The sequence below is a fragment of the Pseudonaja textilis genome, chromosome 1 (genome assembly GCF_049901715.1).
Source record: "Pseudonaja textilis isolate UNSWEBS1 chromosome 1, rPseTex1.2, whole genome shotgun sequence".
In the NCBI taxonomy this organism is placed as follows: Eukaryota; Metazoa; Chordata; class Lepidosauria; order Squamata; family Elapidae; genus Pseudonaja; species Pseudonaja textilis.
This window is the reverse complement of record NC_141990.1, coordinates 225900531-225920825: the sequence shown is the minus strand read 5'-3', so window position 1 is coordinate 225920825 and position 20295 is coordinate 225900531. Positions and strand designations below refer to the sequence as shown.

The window sequence follows — 20295 nt, the reverse complement described above, 5'->3', positions numbered from 1 at the left end:
TACAATAGAAATTCCACCCCACAATGATGTTCATGAAGAGATTCAATAATATCCTCCATCAAATGTGTGTTATGTCTATGTTCAGGCATCAAAATTGAGGCAGTTGCCCATTTTTTCTAAAATGCATTTATTACCCTCAGAAGCTGGACTTAAATTCTTTCCTAATTGCAAGCTATCCAGATGTGCACTTCCTATTAAATGACATCGGAACATTTTTAGAAAGATGGTCATAGCAATGACGGACAGAAATTGCTGGATCTGAATATTTTAGGCATGCTTAGTTTATTATTTATATGTTTGTTTGTTTATGTTGCCCATCTCCCTAATAAAGCAATTCTGTACGGCTTTCACAGCAGTTCCTGCTTTGAAAAGCCTTTATGCTGATCATTTTTTATTTTAACGTTTTTCCCCTCTGTATTCTGACTACCTATTCTTCATTAACGAAAAAACCGCACCATCTGCCAGTAGAATTTCTCTCTCCTAGATAAACTTATCCTAGTTCCAAATAGCCGGGCAGGAGCGGGGGGGAGGAAGACAGGATCCGGAAGGTTTTATTTTTATATATATAAAATACCCATACAGCAACAGATTGTAATAACTATACTCTGCGCCTTACGATCTGTTGATATTAAAGATGCAGGATGATTTACTGCCACAAATTTAGACTATTTCAATACAGCTTGGTTATTTCACTGTCTCTCCCCCCCCCCCCACTTATTCGCCATAATGTCACAGAAAATAAATTAATTCGGTATATCAAAAAAAAAAAATATAGAAGAAATACTGGATGAATCGAAGGTCCCGTTCTCAGCAGACTATCTCTCTTCCCTCCCCGCCACCCCAGCATCACAGCGGCGTCGCTTATGCCTTTCCCGGAACCAAAATGTCGCAGCACTTGTTTCCTGGGGGCATGGCCTTCAGCTCTTCCCACCGGAAGCGTTGCTACCCGGGCGGATTAGACCCGCGCTTTTCTCAATACAGCGGAGGAGAGAGGTGGTAACTCGAGCGATAGCAGGGATCACCCCGCCTGTGGTGTTTCTACAAGGGTGGCTCGTCTTCGGGATTAAGGGAATGTGGAGGCTGGCTAGGTGCCCTTTAAGCGCCCTCGCGGGGACGCCGACGCCGACAGGTCAGAAGGTGGTCGAGCCGTCTCCTTTAAGTATCGTAGAGGGAGGATGCAGCGCCTTGTGCCTTTTGCAGGGCAGCCCTTAAATCAAGGGTCTTCAAACTTGGCAACTTTTAAGACTTGTGGACTTCAACTCCCAGAATACCTGTGCTAACATGACTGGAGGAGGAATTCTGGGAGTTGAAGTCCACAAGTCTTAAAGCTGTCCGGTTTGAAGACCCCTACCTTAAATCTTTCGTACAGCAACAAGAGCCAATTGCACACACGCCCCACCCTTTTCAGGGATATGAAGTGAAACGGTTGAGCTCCTGTTCCGTGCCTGTCTCTCTTGTCAGGCGTACGGCTCAAAGGAACCAGGTTAGGCAGCTACTTCGTATCTATAATAATTGTGAAAGGAGACAAACGTTAACCTGTATAAATTGTCCTTACCCACTGCAAGTCTAGGCTTTGGGAAAAGTGCAAAGAAGAGGAACTAAGATTATTAAAGTCCTGGAGACAAAAACATATGAAGAACGGTTGCAGGAATTGTTAGGGCTAGTCTAGAGAAAAGAAGGACTAGGAAGGGGTGACATGATAGCAGTCTTCTAGTATTTGAGGGGCTGCCACAAAGAAGAGGGGGGTCAAATTATTCTCCAGCATCAGAAGGCAGGACAAGAAACAGTGGATGGAAACTAATCAAGGAAAGAAGCAACCTGGAATGAAGGAGAAACTTCCTAACAGAACAATTAACCTGTGGAACCGCTTGCCTTCAGAGGTTGTGGGTGCTTCATCACTGGAGGTTTTTAAGAAGAGACTGGACAGTCACTTGTCTGAAATTGTATAGGGTCTCATGCTTGAGCAAGGGCTTGGATTGGAAGACCTCGAAGGTCCCTTCCAGCTTTATTCTGTTGATTGACAATAAAGTTTGGAGGGTTGGTGCATTATCTTTAAGATAGAAGTCCTTCTGTCCTTGGTTGTGGCAAGATGACAATAAAGGGAGATAGGTTGGCAATGGTCTTGAGAAACAGCAGTTTATTTCATTCCTTATTCCTTATGTTTTTTTTAATGCAATATTGTAACTGGTTTTTGCCCATTATTAGTATAGTAGGTGCTGTTGGGTAATATTCTTCTCAGTCTCAAATAAGCTGCTGTGGCTTTCAGAAATATGAGGACTATGATTCCCATCATATCCAGCCAGCGTGTTTGGTAGACTACACAACCTGATGTCTTCAGAGGAAATATAACTAACCAACTTCCTATGAGAGAAATGTTTCATGGATATGCTACTGATTTGTTAGATGCCTTTATGAGAGTTGTGTATAGGCCAATTCCTTTATAGCAATAACTTTTTGTGCATTTTTTTATTTTAGGTTTTGGTGGAATCAAAATTCTCACTGCTGGTTACAGGAGCTATGATCCGCTTCCAGATTATACAGGTATGCTAAGGGATCGAGGAGAATATTACTGAAATGGTGTTACTTTTATTGCTTTTAAATGTGAAAAATGGTAGTGAAAAATATACCGTTCTTTTGGTTTGATATTAACACATTCTCCCAATCAATTTTGTACTTTTAACAATCCAAACTTTTGTTGCTGACGTTTGGCAGCAAATCAGTGAATACCATAAAGATAAAATAATTTCCCATGAATGCTATTTGTTTAATGTGTTTGTAGATAATTTCTCATTTTAAGAACAAATCTTGTAACAGTACAGTCAAAATACAAAATATAGATAATAAATTTAAAAAATAGTATAGTTGAAAACCAAGGGAAAGAAGGAAGAATACAAGTGAAGCCAATACAGAGACACAGAAACATAAATAGGAATAAAAGACATGAGGGAAAAAATAAGTGTTCAATAGATCCCTAAAAGTATAATACAGGGCCTCATTTATTTCAGAAGGGAGAATATTCCAGATTGATAAACAGATACCGGTAATTTGAGCACCTTTGTTATTTTCTTTTGATGGAATTGGGCCATATATTTCTAAAATATTTCCATATTCGTTAATATTATAATATTGCTCTTGAGGTGTCATGCATTTAGTGTACATGGTTATCTTCATATACTTTACTTAGCAAAGCAATTCTGGGACATCTGTTAAAAGTTCTTTGTATTAGAACTGAAATCAAACTAATTATAACATGTTAGTTATGCCACTGATAGTTCTTTAGTTAAGGCTGAATAAAAACTTGCTCCTATATTATAACTTTATTCCATAGAGCCTCTTATATTATTTCAAATGTAGATTTGAGCCTTTAAAAAAATCTAAAGAGAGTTTGCTCAGTTTAAAGTAAATGTGCAATCTCAAAAAAAGGCAGTGGACAGTAGATAAACCACCCTGTCTTCTGCTGCTTTTGAATTTAGCATTAACAACACGATAGGCTCTTTCCTTGATCCCAACTTTAGATTTAACTGAAGGGAATAAAAATAGTTTTGATATATATGAATATCTCCAAGTGCCACTTAAATGTAAGGGGAAATCTACTTCTAACTTAAGGCCAATTTAGATTACTGTAGTTGCAAAGCTGAAATACGCACATTTTTTGCAACCACTTCTAGTACTCCCTCTTTTGGTCAATGCCATGTACTTGCCTGCTGTATGTAGATTCTATTTATCACTTTGGATTAAGTTGTTGGAATGTTCTTCCTTCTCTATATTTCTTCAAAGTTGGTTCTTACATAAAACTTAAAAGGACAGAATTTCTGTCAACCTATCAGCTACCTTTATCAAAACTTTAACCGGACACTCTTAATTAAGATGCCTTGGTCTCTTGACTTAGTAATTTCTAAGTAATGTTTTGTTTTAAAAGATAGTGATGGTGGTTCTATATAGTTGGGGTAGGGAGGCAGTTAGAAGGCACAAGCATAATTCATGAACTGAAATTCAGAAATCCTGAGTAGTCCAGCTAAAAGGCAGTTGTGAGAAAAACTGAGTCTACAATTCCATTCTTTTAGGAATTGTCATTCCTGAGAAACCCAAATTAAAAATTGTTGAGAGACAACCAAACTTGCTTAAGGTTAGGCGACAGCCCAAGAATTTACGTGACATCCGAGGTCCATCTACAGAAGCCACTGAATTTACTGAAGGAAAATTTGGTATTTTGGTAAGTAAGAATCTTCTTAGTTGTATAAAACAAATATAAAATGGTGGCAATTGGATGGGAAAGAGGAGATCCCCTCTTGCAATTTCAAAAACGTTACTTAATGACAGTTTTTCTTACTTGAATTATAAAACAAAATTCCCCCTCGACTTTCCTTGACCTGCAGGCTATGGGTGGTGGCTATCTCCGCTGGGTTCACTTTGAAGTGATGCGTCTGAGTATTAATCGGCACATGAATCCCAAGACAATGTTCGCTCTGTGGAGAGTCCCTGCTCCTTACAAACCCATTACTCGCAAAGGACTAGGACACCGTATGGGTGGTGGCAAAGGTGCAATTGATCACTATGTGTCAGCAGTGAAAGCAGGTCGCCTGATAGTGGAAATTGGTGGGCAATGTGAGTATACTGAGGTGAAATACTTCCTCACTCAAGTGGCCAAGAAACTGCCTTTCGAAGCCCAAGCAGTCAGCAAGGAAACCCTTCAAGAGATGCGGGACAGAGAAGAGGAGAGGCGATGTAATAACCAGAATCCATGGACATTTGAGCGCATTATTACTGCCAATATGCTGGGAATACGGAAATATCTGAGCCCTTATGACCTACAGTACAAGGGTCGCCACTGGGGAAAGTTCTTCCTGCCTGACAGGGTGTGAGTGGAGACTTTAGGAACCTGATCAATTGTTGCAGCAATTCTTTGAAAACTTTGTCTTTCTCTACAGAGATATTTGTGGGTGAAGAATCAAATGAGTGACTATATATCTGGAAGTCCAATAAGTATGGGGAGGGTGATGGAGTGGTGATAATGATGTAGAACTTGGGTAAATAAACTCATTATGGAAATTTGTTAGTGTTTCATATTTAGACTTTCATCTGACAAATTCTGTGCACTTTTGATTTGCAAAAATAGTTGGGACAAAATTATCAAAATCCAGTTTAAATAATTGGATGTGTAATGAGTTTGGTAAACAAATTATCTTCTCATAAGCTGGAAGCATTTTTCCTGTAAGCCACACAGCTCAATAGACATGCTGGGCATTTTAGAACATTTTATGGGAATTATTTCCTATTCACAAAATGGCTGCTATCTTTCTCAGTAGAAATTTACCAGACAGTAACCAGTGAAGTACTTCCTACCCTTCCAGCATACCCTTTTCTTTGAGTGAGTGTTCGTTTCCAAACACAAAGCATGATATGGCTATTCATCATTTGTAATGGTATGTGGGAATGACTTTGGGAGAAGGAGGAAGAGCTGCAGCCCAGACAAGAATCTTCCTCCTGTTTCCCAAGGACATACCATATGCCATCACACCATTGTTATTTACTACAATAAAAATGTATCTGGGATCAATGTAGAAGTAAAAATAAAGCTTCCATTTGCTGCTGCTACTCATGTGTTAATTAAAAGACTAACAAATACTAGTCAGTTGGTATAGGCAGCCTTTAATAAAAACTGGACAATTCACAATCCATTGGGTCCTCATTTCAGAGATATTTCCTTACATAAACAAACAGTATGACCACAGGAAGGCAAAGAAAATCAATGGGAGCAGGAGTGATTTCCAATTTCCTGTCAACTTCCCCAGTTTCCTTATGGGACATTGGCAGGAAGTGGGAAATAGCCTTGCCACCCTCTTATCTCCTTTCCTTCCTTGTCCTTCTTGCCTACCTTCCCTCTTTTTTTCCTCCTCCTTTCTGCCAGCATCTCAATTGACAATAAAAAAAAGGTACTATGTGGGTTGGAGCAAGGTGTGCAGCATGGATGAGGAAGAGTAGATGGGAGTGCACAAGGGGTGCTCAGCAGGTCGGGGAAGAGTGGTGTGAGTTGGGGAGGAGGCACAAAGCTGCATGAGGTGTTACACAGGACCAGAAGGATGCATGAGGGTGGTGCATGGGTTTGGAAGTATGTGCAAGGGTGTATGAATGGTGCCAGTTGGTTTAGGGTGTGGCATGATACAGCATAGGTCGGAGAAGGTGCAGAAGAGGTGGAGGAATCAAGGAGGGCATGGGGAGTGTAGTGTAGGTTGAGCAGGGTGCACCAACATGTGCAGAGACACCTTCTAGGTTGGGGAGTGTGTGCAGGATTCAGCATGAGTCAGGAAAGTTGTATGATTGATTGGTGTGGCATGAGCACAAAAAGGAATGGGGAGATTGTACACATGGGAGAAATGTACCTGAGCAATATGCAACCTCTACTGCCTGCTTCCCTGTTCCTGATACTCTCTGCCAGCATCCTACAAGCAAAGACATGGTTTGTGGGAAATTGGCAGGGAGCATTGGAAATTACAATAATGTAACTGCAGTTGATTATGGCAGCACTAAGTCGCCACAAATTTGCCACATTTCAATCCCACAGGAGTCATGGGTCCCAGATTTTGGTCGCATTCTGTAAGTTAGCCCATTTGAGGTATGTTGATTCAAAAATTGTCCTGTGATGTACTTCTTTGACCAATTGAATATTACAAACAAACACAAACATTTTATTAGTATATAGATTTTTTAAAAGTGTGCATTTTTATACTTTTACCCCCTGCTGTAAATTTAGATGGAAAAGAAGTTATTCCAGTATTTGGAACTGAATTGGGAAGATCCTAAGACCCAAATTTCTTTTCTCGCTCCACATACTACTGTATCTGAGTAATTCTTTATTGACTTAGTCCATCACACGATTCTCAAGAAATAAACTTTTTATTCAGAAAGATTCCTTTGTTAATATCTATGCTTTTGGAACAGTAGCAGAATAACTTAAATCTGGAATTACTAGAATTGTTCATTATATAGTTGCAAATATCTCCCTTTCCCTATCTAATGAGGAATTTATTTCAAAGGGGAAAATAGATGTTTACCCAAATGGAAGCTAAACCGGTATCATTGGACCAGGATAAAATGAATCATATGCTAACCATGCTCACTCATCCTAACCAGGGCCACAATCCAAAGCAATAAATATTACATGCTTGAATAAATAAGTTTTAATTCTTTAAATAAAAGACAAACTTTCAGTATGTAAGAAATGTATTAAGTCAGTACAGTATGTAAAAATATGTTGATAGTTGATGTCCAAACAAATCATCTTCGTGAACATTAAAGCCTTGCCTCCACTACAGATGCCTGCAGCTTGCGTCAAAATTTGCTGTCATGCAGTTAAATGAGCTAGAAATATACACATATCTGTAACTGGAATCACAAGGTTTAACATTGTTCTGGGTATTATTCAGAAGGTGAGAAAATATGGGACAGATCTTTGTCCGGATGTCTAACTTCATGTTATTGTTGCTAAGAGTGTCTTGGGAGGAAAATTGGAACAAATAATTTATTTTTGACATTTGACATAGCGCAAGCAGAAAGTACAGCCAGGGAAAACACCTCACATTTAAAAGCAAGGAGGTGCATATAGATTTTGGTAGCAAAGATAAGGCAGGGGAATATGGAGCTTATTATCGTATTCCATAAGAATCATTTAAAATGTCTCCCAAGAACTGGGTTTCAATGCCAAAAAGTTTACACTGGGTAGAAGGAGCCAGCATAACTGATAATGATGTCTCATACAACCTAAGCATTAATTTTGATCGATCAGTCAAGATATAGGTTGGTTGGCTTTTGGTACTTGTTATAAAAAAGACCCTTATGTTGTAATGTTCACTTCCCCCTTCCAAGCTGATGTTTCTAGGCATTGCTCTATTCTGGCTCCTTCTTCCCCTCTTTGTATCAACTAAGACATTTTGATAGGTTAATCATTGGCTATGACATTTCCAAAAGTGGAAGAACAGGAGATAAAGGATTGGGGAAGCCTGAAAGGCCAACATCATCTTACAGATCCACCCTGAAAGGAAAGAGAAGAAAAATGAAAAGATATAGAGATCATAAGTGGTGTCTAATCATATTAAACAAAAAAGATCCTGGAAGTTGCAAACCTAATATGCAGATAGTTTCCCTCCTGTTGATTAGAATAAAATATCTTCTATCTTTTCACTTGATGCAGTTTAAAAATATGATATTTAACCTCACTTACCTAAATTGCATAAGCTTATATAAGTAGATAGCTATTTTTCTTTAAACAATTAATTACTGCAGAGAAGTATCAGGTGAAGCATTTTCACCACAACTAGGGATGCACTAGTCTAGGTGGAAAATAGAAATACAGGCTAATACAACTGCAGTTTGGAGGATCCCAATTGCGGTGGTTAAAATGATTACACTAAGCTGCCTACAACTTACCTGAAACAAGGAATGAGTGTTCACATAAAGAAGCTCCCAAGTGTAGAAGCCAGGATAATGATGAGGATGATGCAGCATAACATAATCATTATCTTCTTCTGCTCAGCAAGAGGAAAAATACCCAGATGTATTAATAAACATGGAGGTGATAGAATTGGAGGAAGAACAGGGCTTATTTTATATGAGTCACATAGTACAGGTAAGTCTTCAACTTACAAACACTATCGGGACCAGAATTTCCATTGCTAAACAAGGTGGATTTTAAGTGGGTCACGTTTACAAACTTTTTTTCCACAGTGGTCAGGCAAATCATTGTAGTCGTTAAGCAAATCATGTTCTTCGTTAAGTGAATCCAGCTTTCCCCATTGGCTTTGCTGGTCAGCTGGCCTTCATGTGATCCTGGGACTCTACAACTGTCGTAAATACATGCCAGTTGCCAAGCTTCCAAATTTTGATGATGTGATTGTGGAGATGCTGCAGTGGTCATATGTGCAAGGACTGGTTGCAGGTCACTTTTTTCAGTGCCATTGTAACTTTGACTGGTCACTAAACAAATGGTTGTACATAGAGGACTACCTGTAACAGTGTGATTTTAGACTGTACAATAGGAAGGTTGAGACACAACACAGAGGAGTTGAAGAAGGTACAAACTATTCTTTCACAGACCCAGATATTTCAAAGTTCGCTTCATTGTGTTTTTGTCCCCTGAGTTATTTTTATACAACACTGTTGGGCCCAGTTCATGTTGGGAATTTGTACAATTCATAGTTGTTGTAGATGGAAAGGGTGCTATCCAAAAGTCCATTTCTAATTCTGCATTCCTTTACCAGACATCTCTATAATTACTAGCAATGAGAGGAAAATATTCAGCTAAGGTTGGTGTCCTAAAAATACATAGGGGGAGTACCTCTATGTTCATGGAACCATTCTTACCACACCCTCCTACAGATGCTGCAACCTTATGGCAAACATGATACAGGCCAAAGAAAATACATGTTCCTCAAAATTAATTGTATGGTTATACCCACTACCTCAGGAGTTAAGTGAACAGACACAAAAATTACATACCGATGTTCCAATAATTCATTTATTCTTAAACTTCATCATTTCTTTAAAAAGTTTCATCAAAAACAATTTCGTAGAATCTCCGCTGTCCATAGGCAGCTTACTATGTTGAAGTGCAGTTTTTCATCTTTACAGATAGTGTTCATAAATGGTCCTTTCACTCCCATTTACAAGTTACAGACATCAAAGCCAAGTGAGCCCACCACACTTTCTTAGCTCTGTCTGTCTACTCTCGAAAGTGTTATATAAATTGTTTATCCATGGCTAGACAAACTAGAATCTAAACAGTGGAACTGGTGGAAAAGTTGATAAATTTTGCTAGGAATTAGTAGTAGTCATCTCTCCCCAGACAAAATGGGAATCACTTTCTCTTCCAATCAAAGGACTATTTTGTCTCATATAATTAGAAAGTAAATAATCTCTATAGAATTTGAATATGCTGCTGATCTCTAAATCTGCATAAAATACTACTGCCAGAGCCCCAAAATCTGCCATCAAATGAGTTTACAGCTCCACATCAAAGATAAGATGTAAGCAGAGAATTTGGTTGATTCAGTCTCTGAGGTAGATTTCCATACAGCAAATATACTGATTTTGAAGGCAACAACTGTGTTAACTTTTCCCCCAGGGAAAAATCTGGCACTCTTTTGATGATATAACTAGCTTCTCTAAATAAACAAAAAAGTACCCCGTCAACTAAAAAAATTCACACATTTTTAAGCAATACACAAATCTTTCTATTTCCATGAGTTATACCACTGTAGGAATGGAACAGGTGTAGTCGATAGGCCAAAGGGCATACAAGTTGTTAATCACAGCAAAATGTTCTTATATACAAAAATAAAAGTTAAAAAAATGTTGGGAATTTCTATCAGAAAAACAATGCTATAACTGTATTCATAAGAGAAAGCTTCTCTTTCATCTTTAACAAAATAGAAGGATTTTACCAAGAAAAAAAATATCTTCTATAAACAGAATTTGTAAATGTTAGAAGAAATGGGTCTCAGCTGCCATGCCACATCAACTAAACACAATGTTTTTCTCCAGACCACTTTTTCTGCCCTACAAATCTTGATCAGGTAACAACAAACAGCAAGTTCAGTAATGGGTGCAACATTTATCAACCAGAAACCATCAGTATAAAATTTAAAATATTAAAACAGAAAGAACCCTCCCAGCCCCCAATTTCCCTAATATTCATGTCCTCAAAGAGATAGACCATAAAAACAATTCTATATTAGAAAAAGAGATGAGATACAATTGTGCCTTCAGTATTTGATTTGAAAGAAATTAAACTTTGCAAATAGAGCTCTCCAAAACATGTTAGGTTAAAATGGACTGTTTCAAGTGTACTGGAAGTGGTCCTATCTCAAGGTGACATATTCCTTTTTTGGTTCCAAGGTCAGACAATTTTAGTGCACTCAGAGAAACTGCTCAAAACTGGATTATTTCAACTCAAAACACTTTGAATGCACCACTACATACAGCACCTCAGAAATATAATTGCTTTTCACAAGTGAAAGGAGCTGTCCAATATGAAGTAACACATATCCCAAGGAGTGTCTTTGCTAATGAGTATTTGAAGACAGGTCTTACTCTGACCTGTTCTAAGTTCCCAAAATATAGAATATCCATGGCTATAGCAAAACATTTGAGCTGAGTAGTTAATAAAACACAAGCAACTCAGACTTCAAGGGTGTGAGTGCTAATAGTCCATCTCTAATGTAAAACACAGATATTGGCCTGATTTAAAACATAGATTGAATACCAACTGGAGTGCCTCAATTTTGCTTGTTTGCCTAAATCCATTGTGTCTTCCAACAATAACTTAACTTACTGCAGACTCATTTGTCATGTTCATAGCTACCATGATGTGGATTGAAGGACTCCCTCTGGGCTATCATCTTATGTTTTCTGTAAAAAATACGAAACCTGCTCCAGCCTGTCGAGTATAAAATGGGGTGAAGATTAAGAGTTACATAGCAGTTTAAGGCTTAGTTCTAAATGGACTTTTTGAAAATAGCATTGTCTGACAAGTCCAATAATCTGTACAATGTTTTTGAAAGAGTTAAATTAAAGCAGTGAGGTAGGCAATAAGGCTCCCCAAATTCCTCTAAGGTTCATTTCCACTGTGTTGTTGATCATTCCAGAAGAAATCCTTGAATTGAAGCAAGCAGGTAAATCAGGAAGGAATGGAGGAATGGATAAGGAGTAGATCAGATAGGAACTCATCTCTGGAATGCCATGAGATTTCTGGATGTTCTGGTTGCAGGAAGGTACATAGGGTCTTCAGGCTATGGAACTGGAAGAGTCTGGCTCTCACAGGAAACATGGGCGCAAGTGCACTCATCCTGCTGAGCACCATTCATACTTCATCCAAGCAGGGTAGGGAAGGAAAGCACAAACCATGGCATTGAGGTTCAAGAAGGGAAATCTTGCTACTGACTTAGAAGGAGCTTGGGAATGTCTGGAAGATGGAAAGGAACAAAGTGGGAAAAGTTAGGTCTCAAAAAGGAAAGAACAGCCCACTTTTTAAAGTCATATATCAATATAAACTCCTATAGAGTGGTAGATCATGAAAGGAATCATCCCCTTACCTGGCTTTCAGTATGCTTAATGAGTTAAAAATTCTGTTTTTTTACTCCATGATGGCCTTCCTTATTAGCCCTGAAGCTTTAGTCCACAAAAAGCCAATAGGAGATCATCACCATCATCTTTGGGGTATAACAAAAGTTACACTCTGAGAACAATGGTGAGGAGAAGTGATGGGATTAATAAAAGAAAAATAGCTGATCTGTTATCAGGGACTTATCATGTTATCATGGGAAAATTTCACAGATCAACCAAACATAAAAATCAACTTAATTTGTACAGATGGCCTTGTAAACAGTAGTACTGTTAATACCATTCTCAAATACAATTTATTTATGTGAAGGAACATACAATAGATTCCTATTCAGAAAGGATGTATCACATTTGTGGAAAACCCCAAACTTTTCCAGACTGTCAAATATTTGCAAGGTTTATTTTAAGAGTAGTTGACCAAGCCATGGTGACCTAGTTCATGTATAATGAACTTAAGCCATTGTTTGTTAAAAGAACAATGTCTGAAAGAGCATGTGGTACTAAGCTGAAACCACATAAGTCATACAGTGGCTTAGTTTGATTCATGAAGCTGGTCATTCTTTCCTACCACTTTCCAGCATTGAGAAGCCAAAATTCAGAATCATATGTAAAAATGCAAATTGGACCATCAGACCCTTGTGCCACATGTTGTAGAAGGACCCATATTGGAGTATATGCAGTTCTTTTTATAAACCAAGGAATACATTTGGGTACTGTGATTAAACAAATCAATCAACCCTGACCAAGTATTATGATCTTCAAACCAAGAGGAAAATGTTAAAAATTTTCTCTGGCAGTGATAGATTAAACTAATCCTGAAAAAGCAGTCAAGAATTGAAATAATAATTCAGCTTCCCAGGCTACTTACGGTTCAGTGCCAGAAACCCAGTTGGTTACTTTTATTTCAGTCCCACTGAAAGTCCAATAATGAGAGCTACAATTCCCAGCAAGATTACTATTATCACAATGATAATTATTGTTTTCTAGAAGAGTGAAAAAAGGAAGATGTTTAACTAGTGTGCCAACAAATGAGAGGTAAAGTTTGAGCAAATTGGACGGTTAATGTTAATGTGCTTTATAGTATTACTTCAATAGTACTATTAGTAGTAGTAGTGTACTTTCTGTGATACTATTGAAGTAGTACTATTAGGTAGATCAGACAGGAAGCATATCCAGATGAATTAATTATACTTCATTGTAAGATTATATTAACAGAATCTTGCAAGTCTGGAAGTACATTTCTTCTCTTGTTTTTACAACTCAAGAAACTAGGAAGTGTCCCCTTTGAGATGTTTGTCATATTCCCATTAATTCTGCAGGCTAAGCTGCCTTTTATTTAACAGTTCCTCTTGCTGTGGATCTTCCTCCTGTCTCCCAAAGTCATTTCCACATACTATCACATGACTGATACTTGCATTTCTGTGACTTAGAATTGATAATCTATATGTATAATCAACAAATGAACTAATAACTACTGAATATGTTGCCAAATGTATACATATTCAGTTCTATTCAACAGAAGCAAGTAATCATGTAAGTAAAAGTTCAAAGGTTAAGTTACATTGTGATGGGTATGATTGAATGTGCAAATGAACAAGTGACATTAGTTTTAATTCAGTTTTTAGAATAGATTGGATTATCAGAGCCAACCAGACGGACAATCCCTGGTGTACAAGAGTGGTTTTATTTCAAATATTAGGCAGGGTTTGGAAAGATCGGGATGACAGGGAATAGGATGGAGGCTTCATTTGGACTTGGTGGCTTCTGTTTATATTAGTAAAGCAGAATAAAAATTCCAAATTGGATCATTTTTCCAATACAATGGAATTTTGGGGAGAATTTGTGTAAGAGACACTGGACTAATTTTCAGAATAATTCTGAAAATTGAACAGATTGGGATCAAATTTTATATGGTGAGAGAAATCAGATAAAGTTTTTAAAATAGGCTGGAATCTGGCTAGAAGCTGTTGGGAAAAATATTTCATAAAAATTTCCATAATGTGTCTAGGAATATTGTTGACTGCTTGGTGCTGAGTCTCCCCTTTGAACCTCCCTTTCTTCCTGGTTCTGTAGCCCACAGTAGCACTAATATTAAAGTGTGGGAAAGAATTCCAGAAACCGTGATCTCTAAACCCTCCTTATCTTGTTTTTAAAGAATTGTGAAAACAGCTCCTTGTAAGATACCTGGTCCTCAATTCAATACAAAGCTTGCCTTAGATATTACATACAGACACACAAACACATACTGCAGGCAAGGTTACAATATAATACAGATCCTTATCCAGTTTGCACTTTAAAATGGGATTTGCTGTCCAAACTTGCACACCTGAATCAGAAACATGCGTTAATTAGAGTTATGCAGGACTTTGGAATCAACATTAAAAAGATGCTCTGGCATGCACAGGATTGTGCACCATTCAGCAGCTTTTTAAAGCAGTTGAGTCTTCCTGGAATCATTTAAGGATAAGGAGTCACCCACAGGTGCTACTTGCATGCTCATATGGGCTCCTAAACACCCATTTTCCTTAGAACTCAAAAAGTTCTGCACAACCTTGTTACTAGTAACCCAATCTCGGTTATTTCTTCAGCCAACTACCAAAGCTATAAAGAGGATCCTTTCCAGCAGGCCAGCAGAGTGCCTGCAATTGTCAATTTAGAGTTTAACGAACTCATTTTCCAAAGTTCAGGTTTACAAATGTGGACAAACCTGCTTTAATATTTTTTTAATACAAAAATGCTAGCAGACTCTGGTTAGGTGGGACATAATTTCAACCTTAATTTATGTAACACATTTTGCATGGCGAATGCAAAAAAGCTGTAATTCTTAGACTTTCTTGTGCCACATTTCCCAAACCAGGTAATAAAAATATTTTATTCTTTAATATTTTTAATTATTGTAAGCCTTACAGAACCATGTATTTGAGAGAAGCGCCCATATAAATTGAAAAAATAAGCGACACGCTGTTGTTTGACACTGCACTGAACAATGGGTTTCAACTACTTTCAGTTTCTGACTTTCTTACAGCAGGAAGCAAAAACTAGAAGCAAATGAGTTCTCCTTGCCATTTTCAGCTGAGCAAACCTCCTCATTTTTTACCAGCTGCAGAACTTTTAATATCTTCTACTTACCTACTCCTTAAGCCAAAAGCAGTCTTAGGTGACTGAACATAAGAGCCTATCATATAGTTATTAAAGTTGAGGGAGAATTTTACTAGAAGTTGGTTTATTGGCAGTAATGTGCCATACCCTCTATATAACTTACCAAAGTTAACGGATTAGTTTCCACATAAACCACAATAACAGAATGAAAAGACAATTTAAAGCAGAAGACATTTGGAGTAGCCTTTGAGAGAAATTCAAGCCTCATATACTTCAAAGACATTTAAAACATTTTTTAAAAAGCTGTGAAAGAAGAGATCTTCTTCAGGTTGAAGTGAAGGAACAAAAAAGGACTGCTCAGGAAACAAAGCTGCACTTAGCAAAATAACTAATAACATTTACTGACAAAAGTGGCTGGGTTTTGAAGTGGCTGCAGGGTAAGCTGAGGTACAGAAAAAGCAGGAACAAAAAACTGGGTCTCAATCTAAAACACAAAGCTGACAGAAAGATGTCTGCAGAAGGTGAGTTCAACAAACACTGGGACAAGGGTCTAAAGCAGGTGAAATGGGGCTGGGTTCCTGTAATTCTTCTCACCCTTCGTGCTTCACTCTGAAATTTTACAGCCTTTTTGGTGTCAGCAACAGCCCTCTCCACAAAACCTACTGACTGGTCCATATTGTTCTCTATGCGGTCAATCATGGCTCCCTTGAAGAGGAAGAAGATGGCAGAAGCCAAAGAGAGAGGCAGAAGCAAAAAGTGTAAACTGGCAAAGTGGCTGAGAGTGCCAAGCTGGAGGTCTGTAGGAGAGGCTCACCTTGCGTGCCCTACTCTTATATTTTAAAGCCTTCTTGGTTTCCTCACGTGCTTTCTCTATGTGGTCCATGGTGTGCATCATGTTGAGTTCTATATTATCTACAATTTCACCCTGTGAAGTTTAAAAAAAAGAAAGAGAAGGAATGTGAACAGGCTAGAATGTTTTATGGAGTTTTATGGAGAAGGAGTTTCCCAACCATCCTGTCTCTAAACTGTCTTGAATTTTTCTCTGACCCAGCCATCCTTCCATTGTAGAGCTGTCACCTCTCTCCCCAAATGCCAATTCTTCATTTTAGCAAGTTGCCTCTCTGGGTAAGAATTTGTTTTAGATCCACAGACTTTCATCCACAATAATCAAGCATAAATTCCCCGTACATTTTCTGCCTCGTCCCAAACTAGGTTTATGGTCTAAAAATATACTCACCATAAACTGACTTGGTTGCCATCTCCTCAGCAATGCATTGTGAGCAAAAAACAAGAAAAGACCCTTAAAGACTGGCATCAAGGCCTAAATACTATTAAGCAGACTGCTCCTCACCCATAAGTGATTCTAACAAGGATTATATTAACCATCGTCATCACGTGAAGGATCTTTTGAAAAAAATCTAATTAGAATATAACTCATTAGAATAGTGCAATGCAGCAAGCCAAAGTGTAGACAAATCTTACCTCTGATACCATATCCAAATTACCTCAGCTAATGCCTCCCGTTATGTATCCACAGCCAACCATACCATAATGCAAATCAATAAGCCACAATATTTTATAGTATGAGCATTCATACATAATATAGCATTCAAAACCATGCTTAAGTAAACTTGAGTGGCTCTATTCTGTCACATTAAAAATGGAGAGTTTTTATTCAAGTTTAATTTAAAAGACTTCTCTCGTGTCTTTTAAGCTGTAATTAACAGAATAAAAGAGTTAGAAGTGACCTTGGAGATCTTCTAGTCCAATCAGGCAGGAAACCCTATACCATTTCGGACAAATGATTGTCCCATCTCTTCTTAAAAAATTCCAGTGTTGGAGTGTAAATTAGAATAATTTGATTCCAAAAACATACTTAAGTTTACCTTAATTGAACCTCATTTGCTATTTTGCCATCCATTCACTCAATTTGAAGCTATTTCCTTTTTCAGTCAATTTATGCCCCAGTTTTTCTTCAACACTTCAAGGAATATTCCTTTTCCAATTTTATTCCCGTAACCCCATGTATAATGGATTAGGGCAGTGTTTCTGAACCTTGGGATCTTTATAATGTGTGGACTTTTAACACCCAGAATTCCCTACTCGGCATGTTGCTTAAAGTTGCCAAGATTGAGAAACTGGGTTAGACTGAGAAATAATGACTAGCCCCAAATTACCTAACGGGTTTCTGTGACTGACTGAATAATTGAAACGGGTCTCCCAGGTTTAGACCAACATTACATCCATTACATACCTTCTTAAATCCTTATATTCTGAACAGTCTGTTTGGGATTTCACTGTCCCATGCCTAAAGCCTCCCTTATTTTATATTGACAATGCCATTGAATGCCTCTTTCTTCCCAAGCTCCTGGTGTATTAAAAAAAAGTCTTAGTCTTATTTGGAGAACATATTGCTCTTTTTATAGTCACATTTTGCTTCATCTGGAAATGATAATGCCAGTTAAACATTTGTTGTTTTCTAAGCAGCAAAGAAAACAACAGATCTGGAGCACTGGCAATGTGACAAGACCTTGTTGGATTAGTAGGAAATATATTCATTGTCTTCTCCCTTTCCTGCTTCTTGCAAGGATCTGTCATTTCAGTCCCCTAAGATTTTTTTTTTTCCTGAAACAGGCGTTCTTTAAATTTTCTTGGCTATTTTTCCAGCCTCCTTCCACCAAGGCTCCATTACCTGATTTTCTACCAGCATGGCAATGTCCACAAACATGTCATGAAGCTCCTTGATGCTATTCTCAAGTCGTAGAATGTCTTTATGTCGTCCCTCAATCTCACTCAGCGCTTGCTTCGAGATCTGGGAATCCATGATCTAGAGAAGATCCAGAGACCATTGCATGGAAGAAATGCCTTTTCTGCAATAATCTTGAACAATATTCAACATATGCTTTCTTTTGCCCCAATTTAGCATCTTCCTTCAGATAGATAGATGATAGATAGATAGATAGATAGATAGATAGATAGATAGATAGATAGATAGATAGTTCACTTTCACTTCCCACCCAACTCATTCATCCTTCTGTTGCTATTATCAATAACAATGCCATTAGGGAAAAAACTCCAAACCATCCTTCTTGTAAATTATTAGCATTTAGGTTTGTACAGTTATTTCTTATGAACCCCCCCACACACACACCATCCTGCTTCACATACACACTCACCCCAGAGGTGAATATCGATGGATTCCCACTCTCTAACATTTCCTCTAATTCTTCATCTGTTGTATTTTTTCCAGCTGTATCCCAGGGAAAAGAGAGAAAAAAAACCAGAATGTCAATTTTTATAATATGAATTAACATGTCCATGCACATGGTAAGAAATAACACACAATAATAATACTCAGTTATTATTATAACAGAATATAACTTTATTATATAACATAGTATAACACTTTTCTGTTCTCAGATCCAGGCAGGGGGAAATGTAATTCTTAATTACACTAATGACTTATAAACAATCATTATTTTGTTGTAATTTATTGTTCCATAAAGGCTTATCCTAAGTGTATGAAATAAAAAGAATAAAAAAGAAAATCAGATAAAATATTAATTTTAATGTGAAGAATAATATGATTGTGATACATTTACTAGCGTACAAAAAACATTCGATAGGTTTGAATGATCGTGCATTTTGTATAAACAGAATCAAAGGTTGATAAAGGAAAGTAAAAGGATGAAAATAAAGCACACAAGGAAATACATAGAAGGCTTAGCAAATGGTTCAGCAGTGAGCAAAAAGACAACGAAGAATGTATGCTGTCACTCAGTTTATTTAATGTTTTTTTTATGGGTGAATATTTTTGATGATGTCAAGAGGTGTGTTGGTTGAGAGCATGAATAGAGTGTGTATGTTACCATGTACAGGTAGGCCTCAAATTACAACCAACATCAGGACCAGAATTTCCATTGCTAAGCAAAACAATGGTTAAGTGAGTTGTGCTTGATTTTATGCCCGTTTTTGTCATGGTTGATAAGTGAATCACTGAAAGGGTTGGTTACATGTGCCATGCAATCATTAAGTGAATCCAGCTTCCCCTATTGGCTTTGTGTGTCAGAAGCCAGCTGAGAAGGTTGCAGATGGCAACCCTGTGATCTTGGAATGTTGCAACCATCATAAATATATGCCAGTTGCCATATCCCCAAATTTTGATTACGTGACTGTGGAATGATAATGGCCACCCAGAATTACCTTGTAGGGAAGATGGATGGCATAGAAAACAAATAAATAAATAAAATGCAACAGTTTGAAGTAAGAGGACCAGCCATAGGGAAGATGTGTGGCATTGAAAACAAACAAAAAATAAAATGCAACAGTTCTAAGTGATAGGACCAGCCATAAATCATTTTTTTCAGTGCCATTATAACTTCCAATGGTTGCCCAAAAAATGGTTGTAGGTTGAAAACTACCCTATACGGGATGCCATGTTTTGGGTTACAAACCCAAATGATTTTCAGGAAATGTTAGATTGTATGATGCAAGGAGGATCATGAATCTAAAAATTAATGCACTAAAGACAAAGCCACATGCAGCTTTTCTCCATAATGTGGTTAGAGTACTGCAGGCTACTTCTGCTGCCTGCCAGCTGCCTGCAATTTTGCAGTTCAAATCTCACCAGGCTCAAGGTTGACTCAGCCTTCCATCCTTCCGAGGTGGGTAAAATGAGGACCCAAATTGTTGGGGACAATATGCTGACTCTGTAAACCACTTAGAGAGGGCTGTAAACCACTGTGAAGCTATATATAAGTCGAAGTGTTATTGCTATTGCTATAATGGTCTGTCCAAACCCAAACCTTCAGGTCTTCCAATGATGCATCTGTTGCTACTATAACTGAATCCATCCACTTTCCTGGATTACATAATATACTAATATTATCAAGTCAGCATCTTCAGGATTTCAATTTTCATTTTAAAACTGTTCCTATTTCTTAAGGCTAAAACGGTAGGGCAGGTTTAAAACATGAGCAATGACCAACTGATTTTCAAAAATCAGAGCTTAGGATGGAAGTAAGTAAAATTAAGTCCAGCAATATTGAAAAGAGTATCCAAATTCAATGCCACTGAAATGTC

General features: G+C 37.7%; 2 protein-coding genes across 3 annotated transcripts in view; one reads left to right on the top strand and one right to left on the bottom strand.

Moving 5' to 3' along the window:
• The first annotated feature begins 952 nt into the window (after positions 1-952).
• MRPL16 (mitochondrial ribosomal protein L16) lies at positions 953-5049 on the top strand. The gene is made up of 4 exons (XM_026721337.2): positions 953-1129; positions 2476-2541; positions 4065-4213; positions 4377-5049. Exons 1-4 carry the CDS (start codon positions 1072-1074, stop codon positions 4860-4862), a joined length of 759 nt encoding a protein of 252 aa, XP_026577122.1. The 5' UTR covers positions 953-1071; the 3' UTR covers positions 4863-5049.
• Positions 5050-9497: 4448 nt separating this feature from the next.
• Positions 9498-20295, bottom strand: part of STX3 (syntaxin 3) — a 49701-nt gene continuing 38903 nt past the window's right edge. Inside the window, exons 7-11 of one of the 2 annotated variants that reach the window (XM_087920767.1) lie at positions 18390-18463; positions 17906-18040; positions 16028-16138; positions 12983-13097; positions 9498-11956 (exon numbers count right to left, since the gene is read on the bottom strand). In XM_087920767.1, the coding sequence (XP_087776893.1) occupies positions 13014-13097; positions 16028-16138; positions 17906-18040; positions 18390-18463 (404 nt within the window). In that variant the 3' untranslated portion in view covers positions 9498-11956; positions 12983-13013. The remainder of the gene's footprint in view (positions 11957-12982; positions 13098-16027; positions 16139-17905; positions 18041-18389; positions 18464-20295) is intronic. The other variant, XM_087920768.1, reaches the window with a different exon arrangement.